This window comes from Pagrus major, chromosome 6 (genome assembly GCF_040436345.1).
Source record: "Pagrus major chromosome 6, Pma_NU_1.0".
In the NCBI taxonomy this organism is placed as follows: Eukaryota; Metazoa; Chordata; class Actinopteri; order Spariformes; family Sparidae; genus Pagrus; species Pagrus major.
Genome location: NC_133220.1, coordinates 31,528,687 through 31,548,010, shown reverse-complemented (window position 1 = coordinate 31,548,010; position 19,324 = coordinate 31,528,687). Strand labels below are relative to the sequence as shown.

General features: G+C 40.4%; 1 protein-coding gene across 1 annotated transcript in view; it reads right to left on the bottom strand.

Moving 5' to 3' along the window:
* The window catches only part of cntn4 (contactin 4), a 122,722-nt gene that overhangs the window by 23,076 nt on the left and 80,322 nt on the right, over positions 1 to 19,324 (bottom strand). The window contains exon 11 of the mRNA XM_073468269.1: positions 450 to 577. Within this exon, the coding sequence (XP_073324370.1) occupies positions 450 to 577 (128 nt within the window). The remainder of the gene's footprint in view (positions 1 to 449; positions 578 to 19,324) is intronic.

Below are 19,324 nucleotides of genomic sequence, written 5' to 3'. Positions count from 1 at the left end.
GCCCAGCTCAGATGATCTACCAACACTAGGCCTGTTTCACACAACATATCCTCTGACAGTACTGGAGGCACTGAGCCAGTGAGCTGAATGTTTCCAACACCCCTGCAAACAGACATAGCAACCGAGGTGTGTCTGTCTCTCCACTGATGGCAGCACAGAGAAAATGCCCTGCTGCTCATAACTTATCAAACGATGGAGGGAGTGAAGTGGTTGGGAGGCTTCACAAATCGCTGTCCTTCTTCTCTATGTTGGTCATGTTTTATGTATGAAATTGAGTACTCCAGGTCAGGTTTTCAACGAGCAGAATGAAATATCAAGCAACTCTACGTGCTGTCAGAGTGAAAAACATGCATCTGAAGAAGGTGTCCAGTACTTTATTGGTCAGGGTCCCTACTAAGTAAAGTACAAAAGGCACAGTGATGAAATTGGAAAAAGGGAAGAGGAAATACCTTTAACTGTGATGCTTCCTGTGCTGCTTGCCACGCCAAACTGGTTTCTTGCCACACAGGTGTAGAGACCTGCATCAGATTTAGTTGCATTCCATATCCGAAGGTTGCCGTTGCCCAAAATGGTGACCCTGTGGTAAAAAAAAAAAAAAAAAAAGTAGATTTAATGTATGTAATGCCTATAGCTTTTACCACTCGGGGTCTCTCAATCAAAGCAATGAAAATAAAAGATGTAGTGTAGTTTGATTACGTGTGGAGTCATGGGAGTTGTTGTTTTAAATGGTAAATAACAGCACCGCTGATGAAAATATATGTGACTCAGGCAGAATTAGTCAAAGACAAGTAAACGTTTAATTTTTTTATTCACTTTGCATTTGGTCACGTTCGCTGAATTCCTTTGTCACTCTGATGAAATGCTCGATTAAAGTAAAATTACAGATTTATCTGGGTTTTAACATTTTTGCAAACATTTGGGATAATATAAGAAGAACACTCACTTTAAAGCCATTTGAATGCAGAAATGTTACATATTATATATTTTATCTAAAAAACCTCTATAGCATCAGCTTGTACTATTAGTAACAAATGCTGCTGTGCACATATTGTACATTTTAGCTGTGTGTCATAGGGTTAACACAGCAGCAAAGATAAGTGACTAACACAGCACAGAACATTTCTCTCTGTCTCTAATTAAGTTCTGCTTCTTGCATATGACGACGATGAGAAATAGGATTGTATTTTCAGGGGTGATTAATTCAGTACATGACTTCCAGATATCCAGGACAACAGCGGCTTCATGCCCTTTATACAATGGCCACAAGTGCTTCAAAAAAGGTCAAAAGGCCTTAACGAAACTTGACATTTACTAAATAACAAGCAAAAATGGAAATAGCGCCCTTGAAAGCAAGGTACTGTGGGGAATCAAGGGTGGACCAACTCATCAAAGCACGCTGAATTTTAATTTTCTGAAATGCTCTGCTGAATCTGCAAACTGTAAATATGAAACGGCGTCAGCCCGATTGCGAGAGGGGTAAAATGATGTGTGGCCGCTAAATTACTCTGTTCACCTATTAACAAAGAGTCAAAGGAGTCAGAGCAAACAGACTCATCCACTGTCAGACGGCAGTGTGGGTTTTAGAGATTCAAGTACACTGTGGAATTAAAATACAAGGGCACGGGTGATTTTGTTTAATGACAGTTCTTTATATTCACACACAGACACAGGCATATGCATCATTCTACTTGTGTGAGGAAGATGCATAAACACTTTAAGCTGCAACAGTTGATATTTTTCTATTATCCTTGGGTGTGAAATTGCAACATGTAATATGAAAGAGCTTGCACAAAGAAACAAACCCGCAGAGAATATTCCACACTCTGCAGTTCCCCTCAGCTTTACAGATTTTTGGGGGAGTTTACGGCCCACAACTTTGTTATGATTCGTCTCACAGCTCTAATCATCCATGATACGATATATCCATATGTATTGATCCTGAATGTCTGAAATGGTTTCAATGATCATTTTCAAAAGAAACAATACAACAGTACCAGCAGCGCCTTCTCTCTCTCTCTCTCTCTCTCACACACTCACACTCACACACACACACACACACGCACACACACACACACACACACACACACACTTTTTAAAGGCCTAATCCAGAGAGCAAACAAAACAAATGTTTCTAAAAATTTTTTTACTACAATCTTTCTGCTGTTCTCTGCTATTTGCCAGAAAAGAGAAGTTGTATCTCAGTGTCATGTTATACACTTTTCATATCCATCTTTCGATAAAAATCTAAACTTTTACACGCACACTGTTGTCGAAAATTGTATTAAATATTTATATTTTTGAGGTATGCTATCGAAGTTAGAAATTCCAATATCGTGACAACACTGCAGTCAACAATAACCCACTGACTGACAGACAGACAAGATGGTGAAAAATGGCACAGCACATAGCAGCTAAAAACATATTTTTCCCAGGAGCTGGTAGAGACCAAGGCAGAGCAACAAGAAATAAAGGACATCCAGGAACTCAAATGCAACTGAATGATAATGGTGCTCTGTGTCTGCTGGATGTGTAAATAACCAACTGTTTGTTAAAAGGGCACTATGTAGTTTTGGAGAAGATATTCAAACTGAGAATGAGGTTATAATACAAACTCAGAAATATTTATTTTTTCCAGAACTGAATAAACAAGCTGTTCTCAGAGGAAAATAAGGTCCCAGAACACTGTTTGAAGCTAAAAAAGGTGGCAGGGTCCGCCACATATAAAGAAAGTCCATAAGGTCAGTTTGATTATTCAGTTTATTCAGTCATGAAAACAAACATAGTTTATTTATTTAGTTTGTTTAGGCGTAAAAAAATCAGTCAATTAATTATTTTGATTGAATTCTGATTTAAATTTCTTCCCCCAAACTATGCAGTGCTCCTTTAACACATATACTATATTTAAGGTGGTTATGTGTCGTTGTATTTACAGATTTTTGCTATTTTATATATTTCACCTGCTGTTTAACAGTGGTAAGTCTTAACCAAAACCAACAGATGCATTTTTGTTTTAAAATTTAAGTTTAAAAATACTTTCTATAAGCTACAGAGGTTTTTAGAAAATCCTTTTGTAAAACAGTGTCAGATTTCCCAAATCACAGTTGTGATAGCAACATCATTGATAAGATTCAAACCCCTTCAGACTAAAGCAGCAGTGTGAAGCAATGATGGTGAACCTGAAAAGTAAAGTCTCCAGGCTGAAAACCAAAACATCAAGTGGAAAGTTGTCATGAAGCATCACAGATCTGCAGAGTCAAGAGATAATTCAGAATTCATGTGATCCACACTTCATATTAAACTATTAATGATACAAATTTCAATTTTTTATAATAACTTTACTAGAAAGTGAAAGTAATAGCACGATTTACATCCTTTCAGCTGAGAGATTATTGGCTGTTCCCTTTACCCTACTGCTCTAACTGTGAAGCACTAATTAAAACATTATGTTCCTACTTTATTAAAGTACTAACTTCATGACTGCTTTAATTAAAAGATCAGCAGGACTAAAATTCAAAGTAACAGAGTCTGTGTATCAGCACACTACAGCTGTCTGATGGTACAAATCAGCTTAAACGTATTCCTCCACTGCTTTTGATGGACTCAAAACAGCCATTTGACAGTTGAAGATAATTGATGATGCAGCCTGAGCCGAGACAGAAAGGAGTGTAACAGCCATGGTAAAAGTCCAAGTGACACATGACACGGAACAGTTCATCAGCTTTCACTGTTGATATGTGAGCAGCCTGTTTTCTTGTTTGCACCAGTGATGCGTTAAACTGGATGTACTTGTGAAACGCAGCTGATACGCTGTGACAGAGTGTGAGATTTTCCCCTCTTGCTTCACTGTCTACATTGGGTCTTTTTCAAGTGTTGGGGGTGATAAGAAAGTGCAGAGATGGTTGGTGTAAGAGAATATAAAAACCACATGGTACTGCTGAGTGGAGGCTTCTTGGTTCATATCAGGCTAAGAGAAAAGTGCTGAATGCAAAATAGCCAACAGTGGCCATCAGTTACATAAGGGGCATATCGCTGTGGGGGATGGCCCGCAGTTAATGACATCAAACCCAGAGGCCGATAAATTTGAAGAAAATGGCCCATTAAATGGCACCACAGTCCTACAACTGACCATAACCCTGAGCAGAGTAAGCACAATTTAAACAACTAATATACATTAATTACATTTCAATAATGGCGCTCTGTGTGTATAGCTAAGTTTCTTGTCTAAAAGGAAACTGTGAACTTAAGGTTATAATTCTGCGTTACAGTGAGTTTTTACAGCCCAGTCACCAGAATAAAATGTAACATTAGATGCAGTTAACATTTCTGCAAACCACTGATACGTTCACATCTGTGCATGTCATAGGCAATGTTTCATACTGACATTTTTTTATCAAATGTGTCACATCATGGCCATATTACATCTTAAAGGTGAAATTCTGTAGTTTTTTTTAAACCTGGGCAGTATTTTCACATGTCTAGGTGTGTGAATGATTCTTACTCGCCAAAGGTTTTGGAATTGGTCGAGTAGATCGCCTCAGCTGGCAGCTGCGGCTTAATCCTTTGGGGCAACTCCGACTGTCAAAGTTACGTCCACAGAAGGTGCTAAAAGTGTTTGTTTTTGCCACTTACCGGCTTAGGTCGTTATTTTAAGTGGCAGTTCATCTCGGTTAGGGCTGTCCAAAGTGGGGCCTGTGGGCCAAAGTTGGCCCATAATGAGGTTCGACGTGGCACACCAGATGTTTTAAAATAAATATGAATTAAAATAAATAATAATACAAATAGCTGTTTATGCTATATTATTTTGAGGTAAAATGCTCTTTAAATATGTAGGATCCATAATCATTCATGGTAGGTGGCACTGTGCAGGAAGTTAGGCAAATAAGGGTACTTGGGATCCTGGCACCATTTCTCATCATAACAAAACAATACAACAGGTGTTTGCTTCAGTTTCAGTTTTGGTCCTCCAAGGGAAACAGCTTGGGCTCCTCTGCTCTAGGTAAACTCCAGACTCCTCTCTCCAACCCTCTAACTCATGTTTCAGACCGAGACCTCTCCTTGAACGAGACTTGGTAACAAAACAGACCTTATCATTCAACAAAAAGGTTGCATTTGAACATTTGTAATAGGGAAACCACTGAATATTCCTGTTCTGGACAAGACCTCTGTGTTTGTGGTGACAAAACAAAATATTTTTGACAAAACATCATCTTTTCCCAACCCTTTTGAGCATAAGCCTAACCACTGCAAAGTAACAGCTTTGTCACAAGATAAAATAGAAAATTTAATCTAAAGAAGCATAAAATTACAACATAAAGGAATTCAAAGTTTCAACATATCCATCCATGACTTGCAGAAATGTACACGTACTGGGTTGATTTATTATCAGCAAGCAATCACAGTGAAGGGGAAAACAACTTTTAACTAGAACAAGCTCTGACCCAATTCAACTTAACCAGCACAAGGCTCACAGCAATACCTCAACATAACTAAATACCTGCTGTATATTGTGTGCCATATATCCACAATCCCCTTATCCCCAGGGACAAAATAGCTATCATGCGACTTGTGCACCATGCATCTTGTAAGAGGAGGCTCTGCAGAGAGCGAACAAGTGGTGCAGCATGCGGGCACAATGGCTCTTATAGAGAGTTAAATCCTCAGTAGCCCTCCTGTGGAGCCAAGACTGTTCTCAGCCACTCACAGCATCGTCTACCTTTTTTTTTTTAAAGCTTTATATGAAGACTGGAGGCACTTTCCTTTCACCGACGTTACAGAAAGAGGAGTAGACCGGCTGTCTGCACAAGTGTTAGGCATTTTAGTCTCAGACTAATGGAAGATGAGGCAGATGAGGGCAAATACAGTAGAAGTCAGCCAAGGCGGTGGTGAATAAGAGATGGAGGCTTACTATTAACAGTTTTGCTCCTGTCTTCCTTCTTCACTGCTGCGGCCCAGACAACATGTCTGTGTGATGTGCCCATTATGTGAAGAGACGTTTCCCACCTCCATCCCAAGAGAAGCCAGCGGAGGGGCAGGTATCAATAATTCACATGTGAGATGAACACAAGTGCCACTCCTTTCATCCCTGCCTCACACAGGTTTAATGGACACAGCAATAATTCTCCCAAAAGGAGGCGATTATTTTGAACAAGAAGAGATGGCCAAATGCACTCGTGTAGTCCCAAAAAACACAGGTGTGTATTTTGGGCGAGATCAAGCCTCCGAGGACAGGGGCTGTACAGTGTTGATCCTCCCTGCTCTGTGACAAGATGAAAGAGACAAATAACATCAGTCACACAGCAGCTATCATGGGCACTGTGAAGTGGAAATCGCAGGAAAGAGCTGGGTCCAAAGTAAAAGCCTGCTTTTTGTTATTTCCTTACATTCTCTTTGAGACGCTGTTAACAGATGCAGACGTTGCCTTTTTGTAAGCTCCCTCGCAATCAAAAAGGCACTTGAAAGCCTTGTTTTGATGTTTCATTCAGACATATTTTGTCTTTGATCTGTTTGATAAATTCTACATTGTGAGAGGAAACTGTCACAATCCAAATAATGAGTAGCAAAAAAGGCAACGAAATCGTGCGTTGAAAGCGGCGGCTTTGAACTAAGTGTGGACCTGGTATGTGGAGCGAGTTTATGATGGCAGCAGCAGGAACCACCGTGCTCAAATGGGGGAATCATGTGAGCTCTTGTTCTGCATACACACGCTAACTAGCTAATGCCGTCGAAGAACAGGGGCGCGCTCATAAAAATTCCACATACAAACAAAATGCCTAATCACAGATTAGATTCTGATTTGAGAGTTTCAAACAGGGCCGTTCATGAATACTTAGTGACTCTGAGATGCCATGGCTGATTGGTAGCATGACTGCAGGGTGGAGGCCTGTATCCGACTCTACTTAATTAACAGGGTAAATAAAACAGGCTTGTGAAAATAGGGGTTAAGATTCTATCAGTGGAATTACTCAGCCATGAGACCACAGGAAGAGAGACCGACACAAGCTTACGGTGATTTCACCATATAATTAGTCTCAGCTCAGGCCTTCTATACACAGAGATTATTGCCTCAGTGCACGCACAGCTCGCTCAACTCACCAGCACAGCAGCCATTCACTTCCAAATACCAGTCAACTAAATGGAAAAAGTAAGTGTGTAAAAAGTACTGCAGGGGATGTGTTTGATATTGTGTTTGCCAGCCGCGGTAAGCTCACAGATAAGGTGAGGTGTGTCTGTGTTACTATTTTCCAACCCACATTGACCATCATCGACCTACCTGCAGGTTATGTTTCTAATCATAATTGTATCAAAACGTCAGTGTTGCTAACAGCGCCGGAGGCGAGAGGCTGTAACGCGGGGAAAGAGGCGAGGTCACCATATCCTCTGAGCCGGGGACAAGGGGTGGGACCTAACTTCAGGTGTTGATCTATGCTCTGGAGTGCTTTAAAAACCCTGAAGTGTACAGGGGGGAGGGGCTGTCTGAGATAAATTGAAAGGCTGTCTCTCCTCAGGTTCCCCACAGTGTGCTGTGCTGGAGAGAAACGGCCTTGTCAGCGGCATAAATCAAGCCCAGCTGTGCTCGGTAGACCCAGGATGCAAAAACCTGCCGAGTGCGATGCAACTGTGGTACAACTTCTCAGATATCTGCTTTATGCAGCATCGTCACTAAAGAAATTCTCTTTTCTTTTGAAGTTGACAACATCAAGGTTAACGGTCAATTACAGATTACAAAGCAGGTATGCTCCTGATTTTTTTGTTGTCAACAAAGTGATTGCTCCACACCGGTGAAACGGGGACACCTGGGCATTTAATTTTGACAATTCTCCGATATCGGTGTAATTGATATTGATTTCTGCTGGACTCAGACTTGTACCAATGACTCTCCCCTTGTCACATGGATCATGAGCTGCTGCAAAGGTTCAGAGCATTACCACATGGTTCTATGATAGGAGATGAGTAATGCTGAGGTGATCTGAGATGTAAAGCTGTGCCAAACTAAGTTTAAATGAGTCAACCAAACCAATCCTATGGTGGCCCTGAGGGTCAAAACACAACAACATTTCACTATCTGTCAAAAAACAATAGATGTTTGATGAGTGTTGTTCAGGAAGGGATGGGTTAGAAAGAGGGGCTAGAGCTGGTGCTCAGTTCTTCAGAGCTGGCCAGCTCTGGAGGAGACGGTCAGGCCAGAGCCCCAGTCACATCGGATTCTGCTCTGATCCAGAGACATTTACCGGCAGGAGGAGAGCTTAGAGATTACTTTAGAACTTTAGGGATTAAAAAGTGGATTTATCTTCAGGCACAAATGTTCAAGCACAAGGTCATGTTTTAAAGTTTTATACGTGTTATATTTCGTCTCATTTGCTGACTTCCTTTCTCACTCTCTGACTCTCTCCCAGGACTTATAGCGACAGGAGACCTCATAAAACACCCTTACTTTGAGTAAACTTGTGGATTTCTCTGGGTCTGAACATTGTTGGAAACATTTGGGATAACAATTAGGCATTTAAATGCAAAAATCTCACATATTATATCCTTTAAGGGAATGACATTCCCATTGGCCTAAGCCGTGCTTTTTGACTTAGTGTGTAGCATTCTGAGCAAATCTTGACAGCTGTCTCAAAGTAAACCTGCCTACTGTGTGGCCCACCTGGAATCACATCTCTTTAATACAGCCATGGAGGTGCCAGGAAATACAAATACAACAATCCTGACACCAAAAATATGAAAAGCACATTGTGACATCGTTTTACTTTCAATTTAGCCCTTGAACTGATAACTATCATTATTTATTTCCCGCTACTATGAAGCCAGGATGCTGCAGGAAGAAAAAAGTGGTCCAAAAGTATAACTACAGAGATGACTGCAGTACCATAAAACTGTATAAGACAGTGTATGACCAGATCATTTTCTCTTACATCTGACTAATGTCTTTGAATGTCTGTCTGAGCAACCAATGTGACAAATCGTTTATGCCACGGATGCTTTTGGGTTTAATTTTTTGAGTACCTATAATGCTGTAGGATAGGTCTGGTGAGCCGTGCATGTCTGTGAGCAAGATGACAGAAATAAAGTACAGGTAAAGAAAAAAAAAAGGAAGTTGGAGCTGTTCTTTAAATGTTCCAGTGAGTCAGTGCTTAGTCTGATCACATCATGAAAAATGCCTGGTAGCCAAAAAGGGAGCACAAATCCCTCCTCAGTGTTAGAAGTTATTAGGGTGCTCGATTACAGTTTACCCTACCACTTTGAGCTGCACAAAAGCACTGTACCTTGCAGACAATTACCATCAATCGGGTAGAAAATGCCTGTCTGACAGGGATCTTTTGGAGGCGTCAATCAAAGCTCAACAACAATATAAGTGCCTTTGCGGCCACTGTTGCAGGGAGCTCTTGCTTCAAAGCAGAGCAAATTATTAAGAATGACTGACACAAAATAAGGACTCATTCTCAAAGTCTTCACAAAAGCAAGCTTTTTTCCCCCATTTTCGGCTACATTAACAGAGGAGTAAGTTGCAGGCAATACTTGAAATGACTTTCCTTTTGGTTCGCTGTGTATTGACACTTGTCTCCAGGGCACCGGCTAGCATTAAAGCTTCTTTGGCAATATTGTTGCTTTATAAAAACACGGCCAGGGGACAGGGGTGGTGCTCTGTGACACACGTATTAATCCCTTACTCTATGAAATGTACACTACTGCTACTGCTTCCAGTTCCCTCGTCTCAAAGTCAATGGGTTTTTTTGAATGGATTTTCAGTTAGATGCCTGAAATAAGGTGTAAGGTTAACACAAGTTTACAAGAATTTCCCTTTTTTTTTCTCTACAACATAAAAACATGTCAGGAAATAGCCCTTGCAATTTTTTAAGCATTGCAGTGTTTTAAAAAAGGCAGTTGTTATCAAGACACTAAATCACGGCATACACGGAGACTCAACTATAAAGGCTGACATTAGTTGCTATAGCTATAACTTTCCACTTTGTAAAGTGTGTATCGTACATTGTAGGCGGACACTTAGTGGTGGTGACATTGCAGCCGTGTGACCGTGGTGTAGTTCATTTATAGCCTAACGTTAGTTTTTTTTACTTCATGATAGCATTGACTCTTCTAAAATCATTAAGCGGTGTTCATTTGTGAAGATGATCTTGCTCAACAAACTATGTATCAACACATTTGCGTGTGCAACAGAGTTTAGTTTCTGCAATAATCCAAAATCCATCAGAAAAATCCCACAGCCTTAATGTTGAGGAAACCAGGACGATGCTAACTTACAAAAACATATCATCCCTCCCACGCTCTATTGTACACTTGTGCACTGCATTATAATACTAACAATAATAGGTACAGTTTGTCATACCCATTGAATGCTGGACAGTCCACTCCAGGAATTGGTCACTTGATTTATTTTCTAGTAACAACAAAAGTTTAGCCTCGATCTTCATAATGCTGAGATAAATTAAATTAAATGTACAACAAATGTTGGTATCTGGTCTCACCTCCACAATAAAGGGGGGAGTGCTCAGAGTCAAATAATGTCCCCAGGCATGAAAAAACTTGTTATCAATGCCTATAATGAAAAAATAACAATAAAAACTTGTTTTGTCACTACCTCCTTCTCTCTCTCTCTCTCTCTCTCTCTCACACACACACACACGCAATCTACTGTCTAAGGAGCCTCGGTGCAAATGAGCCCTCTCAGAATAAATGTTGTGTAAACGTGTGCTTTTTTATAGGAAGGTGTCTTAATGAAGCAGGCTGAGTGAGAATGTCTTAATTCCCGCCTGTGGAACATGATGTGATTGTGTTGGTAATTGCATTGCGAGGACAGGGAGTCTATCGGCCCGGGCAGCTGAGAGGTTTGTGTGTGTACTTCCAGAGGATTCCTTTAATCACAAATTGCTCTCCTGGTCTATTCCCCTTCCAGAGATATTCATCTCTTCTTGTGTGCTGAGGTATCCCTCCAGGAATAAAGAGCACACACATGTTCCACAGGAAATTGTCAGAGGAACCAAGATGGATTACTCATGCTGCGCTGGCGGATTCTCACTTTGAAAAATGATATCAGCCACAGTCTTCCAGATAAAAATAATCCCGGCGAGCAGTACATGGGATGCAGACGGGTAAAGAGGGTTCTGACCTAATCTCGGCAAACATCTCAGAATTCACTTTATCTCTGGCCTGAGATTTATTTGAGTTTAGTCAGTCAGCAGCAGATTTTTTTTCCGCTGAAGCATGTTTTACAATGCCCCCTCCTTTTCCAGAAAAAGGAAAAACTGCTAATATAGCAAATGTAGCCTACAGTTGGGCTGCTAAATGATTGAGGATATAGGAGGGTGCATGATGTGAAGTCTAAATGATTTAAAGGATATACCCTGTCTGAATGTGATGCAGTGGGGTGTATGAGGTATGAATATAATGATGGAAAGCAAATTGATCCACTAATCATTTTGATTGTCTCTAAATGCAACAACAAAATTGCTCAATGCCAATGATCATGACTGACGATGTAGAGTCTGTCCATCAGGGAAGTGTCCTTCATCATACTACATCACCCTGACCACAAGTCTAAGAGGCATCGTGTTGAATTGTTAAGCTTAAAATTTCAGTTTGGCTATAAATATATCACAAAGCCTGCTCTGTATCTGTCTTCCCTGCTCGCCTTTTCTCTCTTCTTATGCTGTGCATGTGGAGACAGAGTGGAGGAGTAGTCATACATTATATAGTCAACAATTCTCAGTGGTTCAGTAAAACCTCAGTGGGAAGAGTCAAAGACCCATCAGTTTTCTGGCTAACTTTAGAACACTGCTGACAACTTGCCGGTGTTGTGCCTACTTTTAGCAAACTTTATAGATCATGTTGGCAGCTGTTTCCACAAAAACTGAACAAGATGACCAATACGCACACACACCATTTGAAAAAAGTGTTAGTGTAATGTATTTGAAAAAGCTAATCTGTAGCCGAGATGTATCTTTGTTGGCCAACCCTGAAGTTGGCATAGCCCTGGTTCCTTCAACAAAAAGCCTGTGGCATTTTTTTCATTGGCTTTTGGATTATTGTAGAAAATAAGCTCTGTGGCAGACACAAGTTTATGACATTTAAGTCTCATTATTGCTCATTAGATACACACATGGACACAGCTTTCTGTCCATATCTGCGTTCATGCCGTCCGTATTTCTGCATGTTTTTTGAAAGCTTACAGATACAGACCAATGGAGCAGTAACTCTGCTAGCTGTGGGGGGCAGTGAAGCCAATAGTTCAAGTTTTAAAAAGGGCGGAGCGTTTTGAGGAAACTGTATTCTACTTCGCCTGGGCACAGGGACAAACAGTAGCTACAGAATAGCTGGGAGGAGATTGGACAGTGGCGAAGGAAAAGTGGAGGTCCATTCGAGACCCATTTGACTATGAGTGGCACGCTCTAGTGGATGTACTGCTTAACATACATGCGAACGTGAAAGACGCATAGAAGTATGTGGGCGGTTATATCGTTTGGAACAGGCTGATCTATTTCCGTTTGTAAGTTGTACACGTTTTGTTCAGCAAAGTAATCCTCACAAATAAACACCACTTTTATGATTTTTGATGCATAAATGTGATTGCAAGAAGTAAAAATGGCCACATGACCTCACCACCACAAAGCTTCCTACTACACTATACTATGCACATGTTACTATGAAGTTTGAAAAATTTCACCTGTAAATTCACCTGTAAAGATGTCAGGTGGGTAGATGAGTTTCCGTGTTCAGCATGATGACATTAGTGGGATATTTTCTTATATATTTTATGCTGTAGAACAACAGGTGAGAATATCTTAAGGTTGTGTTAACCACAGACCTTATTTCAGGCAGCCAAGACTTAGAAATGAGGGAACCAGAAATGCAAAAATGCTAACTTACATCCAAGTTTTAGGACTCCTTCCTGCAGCACTATATAGTTAACTCAACATTGGCCATTCACTGCCCCCTTTGCTACGACTGTCAAGCTTTCAGTTCTTGTGCAAATTATCTTTGGAAATTCTTTTAGCGAGGAGATATTATCAGTTGTAGTTAGCTGGCTAACTATGCCATGTAGCTCCTAGGTTTTGTTGAAAACCTATCTGGTCGACTTTACTTGATGGACATGGTATTATTCTCTAAAGCGAACAGGTCCTGGCAAAATGGCTGCATCCCCAACAGCTGATGATCCGTGCAGACAACAAATAAATGAAGGAAACTTATTTGTTCTTATTTTGCAGTGGAGAACTTCTTAGTAGTTTGTAGATGCTCTTTGTATAGAGTTAGCTCATATTGTCCAGTGGTTTCCAACCATGGGGGCTGTGCCCCTCCAGAGGGCCACAAGGTTAATCTGATGGGTAATGAGAGGATAAATGGGTGAGGAAAGAAAAAAAAAAAAAAGTCGTGATACATACATTTGTTTTCATTTTAATACCTTTCTCTAATAATTTTTGTCAAATACTGGAGTCTTAGCCAACTGCATATCTTTAAGTCTCATTGTTTTTTTAAAATCAAAGCAGGTAAGATGTTTGAAGTGAACGACAACTAACACCTCATACTCACATTTGAAATATGTACTATGACAAAAGGCCTCAACTAAATCTGTATTTTTTAAAGGGGTAACAAGACCCAAAGGTCGCAAAAAACTGGTTCATTCTTGAAGTGTTGTATTTTATAAACTTACAAGTACAGGTTCCTCAAAATTATACTTAAATAAGGATACCTGAATACAAGTAACCCACTTAGTTACTTTCCACCACTGGATTTAGGTTACTACTGTAATTTCTAAGCTAGTTAGTTGGACATACTAATGTTGGATGAGATGAACAGAATGTTTATCCTGATCCTGACTTTTTGGTTTGGCGAATGGTCCTCTGAGCCTGATTAAACAAAGAGCCCAACTGTGAGTGTTTAGAACAGTGGTTCTCAACCTTTTTGGGGGCCAGCGCCCACCTATCCATTATCCAGGACCTTAACTGCCCCCATCAAATAAAATTATGGCTAATTGTCTTCCCTGAATATTAATGTTGATTATTATTCTGTGTTATATCATTAATAAAGCATGCCATTGAGTTCAAAATAACAGATGTGATTGAACTGGACAGTTGGAACATCATTATCATTAGTTTCCCAGGGAGCAAAAAAGCTGTGTGAATAAAAATTATATTCATGAGTGTTGAACAAATGCAACAATTACAATTTAGACGTTAAACTTTAATTAGGTCTCATATTGACTAAAAACAGCAGCCCATCAGAAATACCCAACAAGAAGCATTCTTCTACAGGCAACTATAAAAAAGCAAGACATGTAGGATATCCAATTTGTCTTAACATTTGAAGGAAATAACTTAAATTGCTTCTAAGGTTAGTGTCTGCTTGTTGACAGAGAGCACTTGGTTGTTCTCTGTCAGTTTCTTCATTGCAGCTTGCGGAGAAGTTTCAGCCGTAGCGCCCCTGAGGCCATCAAGTCAAAGCAATTGTGGTAGGCTACTTGGACTAAACATGCGGCCCCTTGCTGAATCCCCACTCAACAAGATATGCTTGGTAAGATATGTTTGGGAGAAAATCAGGCTTCTTCATCTTGCTTTCCAGAGAGCTGGCTGAAGCTGGGCATATTTGACCCACACGCTGCCCCAGCCAGAGGGGGAGAGAGTAGCCAAAGATTCATGACTTGACAAAGCTGTTTTAGAATGGTGGAGAAAAAAGTTGCTGTGGTGTAAACACCGCCGTCTCAACTGGAATCGAGCCGAGTGATGGCAGCCACAGCTTGTCATGGAACCGTTATAGTCCGTTTCTGGATGCTACGTGCTAAGTTACTTCACAGGAAGTCAGACTATATTCTTAACTAGGGCGAAAACAAGGTAATCACAGTGAATCTCCTGGAAAATTAATTCTGAGTTGACATAGTAAACGCAATGTTGGTTAAATTCCACCCAATGAAAAACTTTTGTTGAGATGATACTGTGACTCATTACATCCCATAACTCTAAACCCTCTTGAACTTCTAAGAACTTCTGAAGATCGTAACTGTCTAAACAAACAGAATCTTCCATGTTATATGAACATACAATTCCATGTTACTGTAATGTATGAGATGTACATATAAAATAAACATGATTCTGCAAATACATGGCCTAAAAAAACACATTTTCATGATTAGGGTTCATGCTCATATCTGAATGGAGAGACCTGACAGTCTCTTCTTGTTCAACCTACTATTAGATATGTCTCAGATATACTGTAAGCAAATGCCTATAATCCACACTTGCTGGACCACATTGCACACTGTGAAGATCATGGACTGCTTGTCCATCAATCCAAAGTTTATCTGATGATCACAGCATGTCAAACACATGGGGTAGTCCTCTCCTGCTTCGTGCCACAGATACATCAGAATAATGATTCATTTTCAGATGCAGAGAAGTGACTCTGGCAGCCAATGGCCAAGGGTTGGACACACAGCATGAAAAAAAAGGAAGGAGGCAGAAGAAAAGCCAGTATTATGAAGCCTTGCAGTCCTAATAAAATATAATGATGCCGTGATAAGTCATCTGGGTGGGCTACTTAGCCTGCAGTAGCTGTCATTCATGTTCAAGTTAGTCTTCCTTGCCTATAACTTCCCAGGTAACCTACCCTGCTGACCTCCAACATCATGAATGTCACGGTCATTACTGACTTGAACAACTCGTATGCTATAATAACATGATCTCACTGCCAATTCCTCAAATATATCAGCCCTTGAGCTTCAAACTATGATGCTCTACCTACCCATCTAGTGTCAGTTTTTCACATAAAGGGCACTGCGATCAAGTCAGCAATAATACGGAATATAAAACGTCTGGTTACACTTTCAAAATAAAGGCTCGGCTGTTAGTCACAAAAACAACTTGATTAGGTTTAGGTACAAAATGATAGGATAACTAATCAAGCCAGCCATTTACATGACCTCCCTTCCAAAAGAAAACTTAAGCTCTGCCCACTGAGACGCAAACAAACCAATGAGATCATTTCCCCTTCCTAAGCAGCTCTGACTCTGAGACTCTGTTTGGATAAATAAAACATTTAATCTGCTATGCGGATGTGTGTGTGTGTGCTAGCAGGCACCTCTGAACAGTATCGGCTGTTGTCTGCAGCTGCCAGGATCAGCACAGCACTAATCCTCAGCTTGCTCCCATTCTCCGGTGAGGGGGGACCGCACTCCTGGCTTTTTTAAGCTACAGCCAGGGTGGAGAGGTGTAGGGGTGTAGGCAAATACAAAATGAAAAGCACCAGTCAGCTGTCCATGGCAGCCTTGTCAGGTAGTTTCCTCGAGGCAAAGTAATGAAATAAGTCTTTCCGGGCACATAAGCTTTCAGTATTCAGTCCTGGCACGCTGCTAACCTCCACAGAGAGACAGAACTCCACTTCACAAGCAGATGTTCAATTAGAGGCAAATGAGGAAATTAGAGATCTGATGAGAAAAAATGCGAAGTGACATTTAAACATGATAAACAATGTTTTTAATAACTATAACAGCATGCAGGCTGAAAATGAGAAGACTGAAGTAGCAGAGCTGGGCCGTCCGTCCATATATATGGTTTAATAACCGCCTTTATTAATACACCTGTTTCTATACAGTCCTTATTAATTCCGAGTCTTCATAAAATCAGGCCCTGAGATATTTGATGAGACTCTTATTAAAATCTCCTTGAAACAGAAACAAAGGCATCATGGAAAGATAAGAAGATATGCGATAAGTAAATGAATGCAAAGTTCGCCGCCGTGCCTCTTCTACAGTGCTGGTGTTCTCCTGACGCTGATTCTTTCTGGAGTGCGTCTGGCGGAGCAGATGGGCCTATAAATGGAGATCACTCTGCGAGACATCTCTTCATTTACGTGACAGCCATGCTTATTTTCTCTGCCAATGTAGGAGGGATATATAACATGCAAGTGGGACAGTTTACCAGTGGGTCATGACTACAGATGTAATCTAGCCAATCCAGCTACAGCAAGCATTGCTCTCTCCGCAGACTAATGGACTGATCAACATCTAGGCCACATGCATATGCCCTCCTGTGTCTTCTCACTTTAACTCAGGAGCCAATCAGAAATTTGTCATGTTAAACTCGCACCTTCAGATCAGACTAAGAAACACCACTTAAAGCTATAAACACACCTAGAATATGATTCCCAAATGGCTCTGGGCACGAGATGAGTCAGAGAACATCCTGTAATAGTAATTTCTCATGCTCAATGATTCATGCGCCACTCTCGCACTTTAATGGGTGTGTCGATAGTTTGGCAAAAGTAAAAAGCAGATTTAAAGAGGCCTCAAAGTGTACATTTGAGCTCAATTTGTGCTAAGTGATAAAAAAAGAAATATGGGAGGGAGCAGGGGCTGACATACGGGGCAATTTCCCAACGGCATTTTGATTTCTCAGAGTAAATGGCATAGACGTTGAAAACAACTGGCCCATTAGTGTGTCGAGCTGCTCAGATGTGGCCACTCCGAGATTTGATGGCGTTTTCTATATGATAAAGGTAAATGTAATTCGGACATGTTACACATGGACCTACTGTGCAATGAGATACACAGCTGAAAGACAGATGGGTGTTTTTATGTAAAGCTAGGCTTGGTCATGTACGTTGTAAAGAGACTCTTCCCGACATCATTCAATAAATCAAATCCTCTGACAAGAGAAGGGAAAAGATCCAGTGTCTGTCGCAGGCCTCTTATAAAGCTGATTCATTCCACCAATTTGATTCGTCAGCTAACTCAGTTACATTAGCATAGAACAGACACCTACAACAGTTAGTAGAACCTGCCTCACCAATAAGCCTTTTTTGACTTAGGAAAGTTTGGGATTGGTATTTTGTTTGTGTTAATATGATGAAATTTAACAGGGTTGATTATTTCTGTATGAATGTGACCCAAAAAACCAAAAAGCTAAAAATGCTTGTTGAACTAATCGCTAACAAACATCTCCTGGTTGACCAACCAGAGCTACGGGGCAGTTGGTGTAGTCATGCAGTGTTTTTCTTGTTTTTTGGAGGAGTGGCTGTGGAGGGAGTGCTGAAAGGAGGGGTTGGGATCCTATAAAAAACTAGCTTAGTCTTGGTTTCTCTAATCTAACCAACTAAAGTTTAATTTTTCATTGAATAGACAAGAAAAAAAGCCTGAGGTTGACTGTATTCCTTTTTTAACAGATTTTAAAATACTAGGAACTATAATAACATTTGCCACATTGTCTTGAAAGTATTCATTGTTATAGAATTTTCAGTGAAATTTGACAAATACAAATACAGCTAGCATAGATACAAAGGGTTAGGGTTAGCTCAGGTTAACTGTATATGAAATGTGACAACAGAATGCATAATTGATAAGTTAAGCTCCAAAGGAAATTCATCCAAGCTATCCCAAATATGTAGAACTGAGTCAAAGATAATACGACCTTCATGACATTTCATGTTTCATAGTACATGGTAGAATTAATTAAAGACTCTTTCTTTGCCTGTGATCTTTATCTTTTGTACTTTGTCCATTATTCAAATCTCGGAGTCAGCTGCTTAGCCTTGCTTCCAGTTTTAGAGTGAAATAAAAACAAAAAACATGCAGAAAGCTGTACAAAGACAGACATCTCCCGCTGCTGATGGTTCAGTATATGACCAACGCTATGTGGGCTTGCTGGGAAAGTGGGGGAAATGTCTTGTATCAATGTTTTGAGGCTGCAGGGCTGACTTTAATGTAATGACTTGACTTTAATTTAAATTCAAACTTATCCTGAACATAAAACCTTTTGACATCCACATCCACCAGTCTGGCCAGTGATGCCAGATATTAGTGCCATCTGGCCAAATGACACCAGTGTAAACATTTCTAGTATTAAGCCTGCTCAATGTATTGTTCTCTTTAACCCGTGGCTGTCCCAACTGATTGCCTATATAAGCGGTGACTTACCCGCAGTTTGTGATAAAGATGCAGCTTGTTTGTACTGACGTGCCATGAATGCACTTACTGAATAAAGCTCTGTTGATTTAGATGCTTTAAACCACTGACAAGGGAGTGTTTTCCAACAAGATTAGTGTTTCTGTCTTATCATGTCACAACCAAACCAACCAATGAAGGCTATTTTTGATCAGCAGCCACGCAGGGCACTAAGTGGATGGTTGCTGTGAGATTTCTTGGCATCAATGTGGAATTATTTTTTCCAGTAAATGCATTAAAACCAAACTTGTATGAAATTGTGAAACCATGCAACTATAAAATCTAACACCTCCCATCTTTTTTGTGAATTCAGTAAGGATTATACACCGCAACCACATAGAAGTAGAGTTCGGCTGCAGTTTAGAAACCAAAAGTAACACA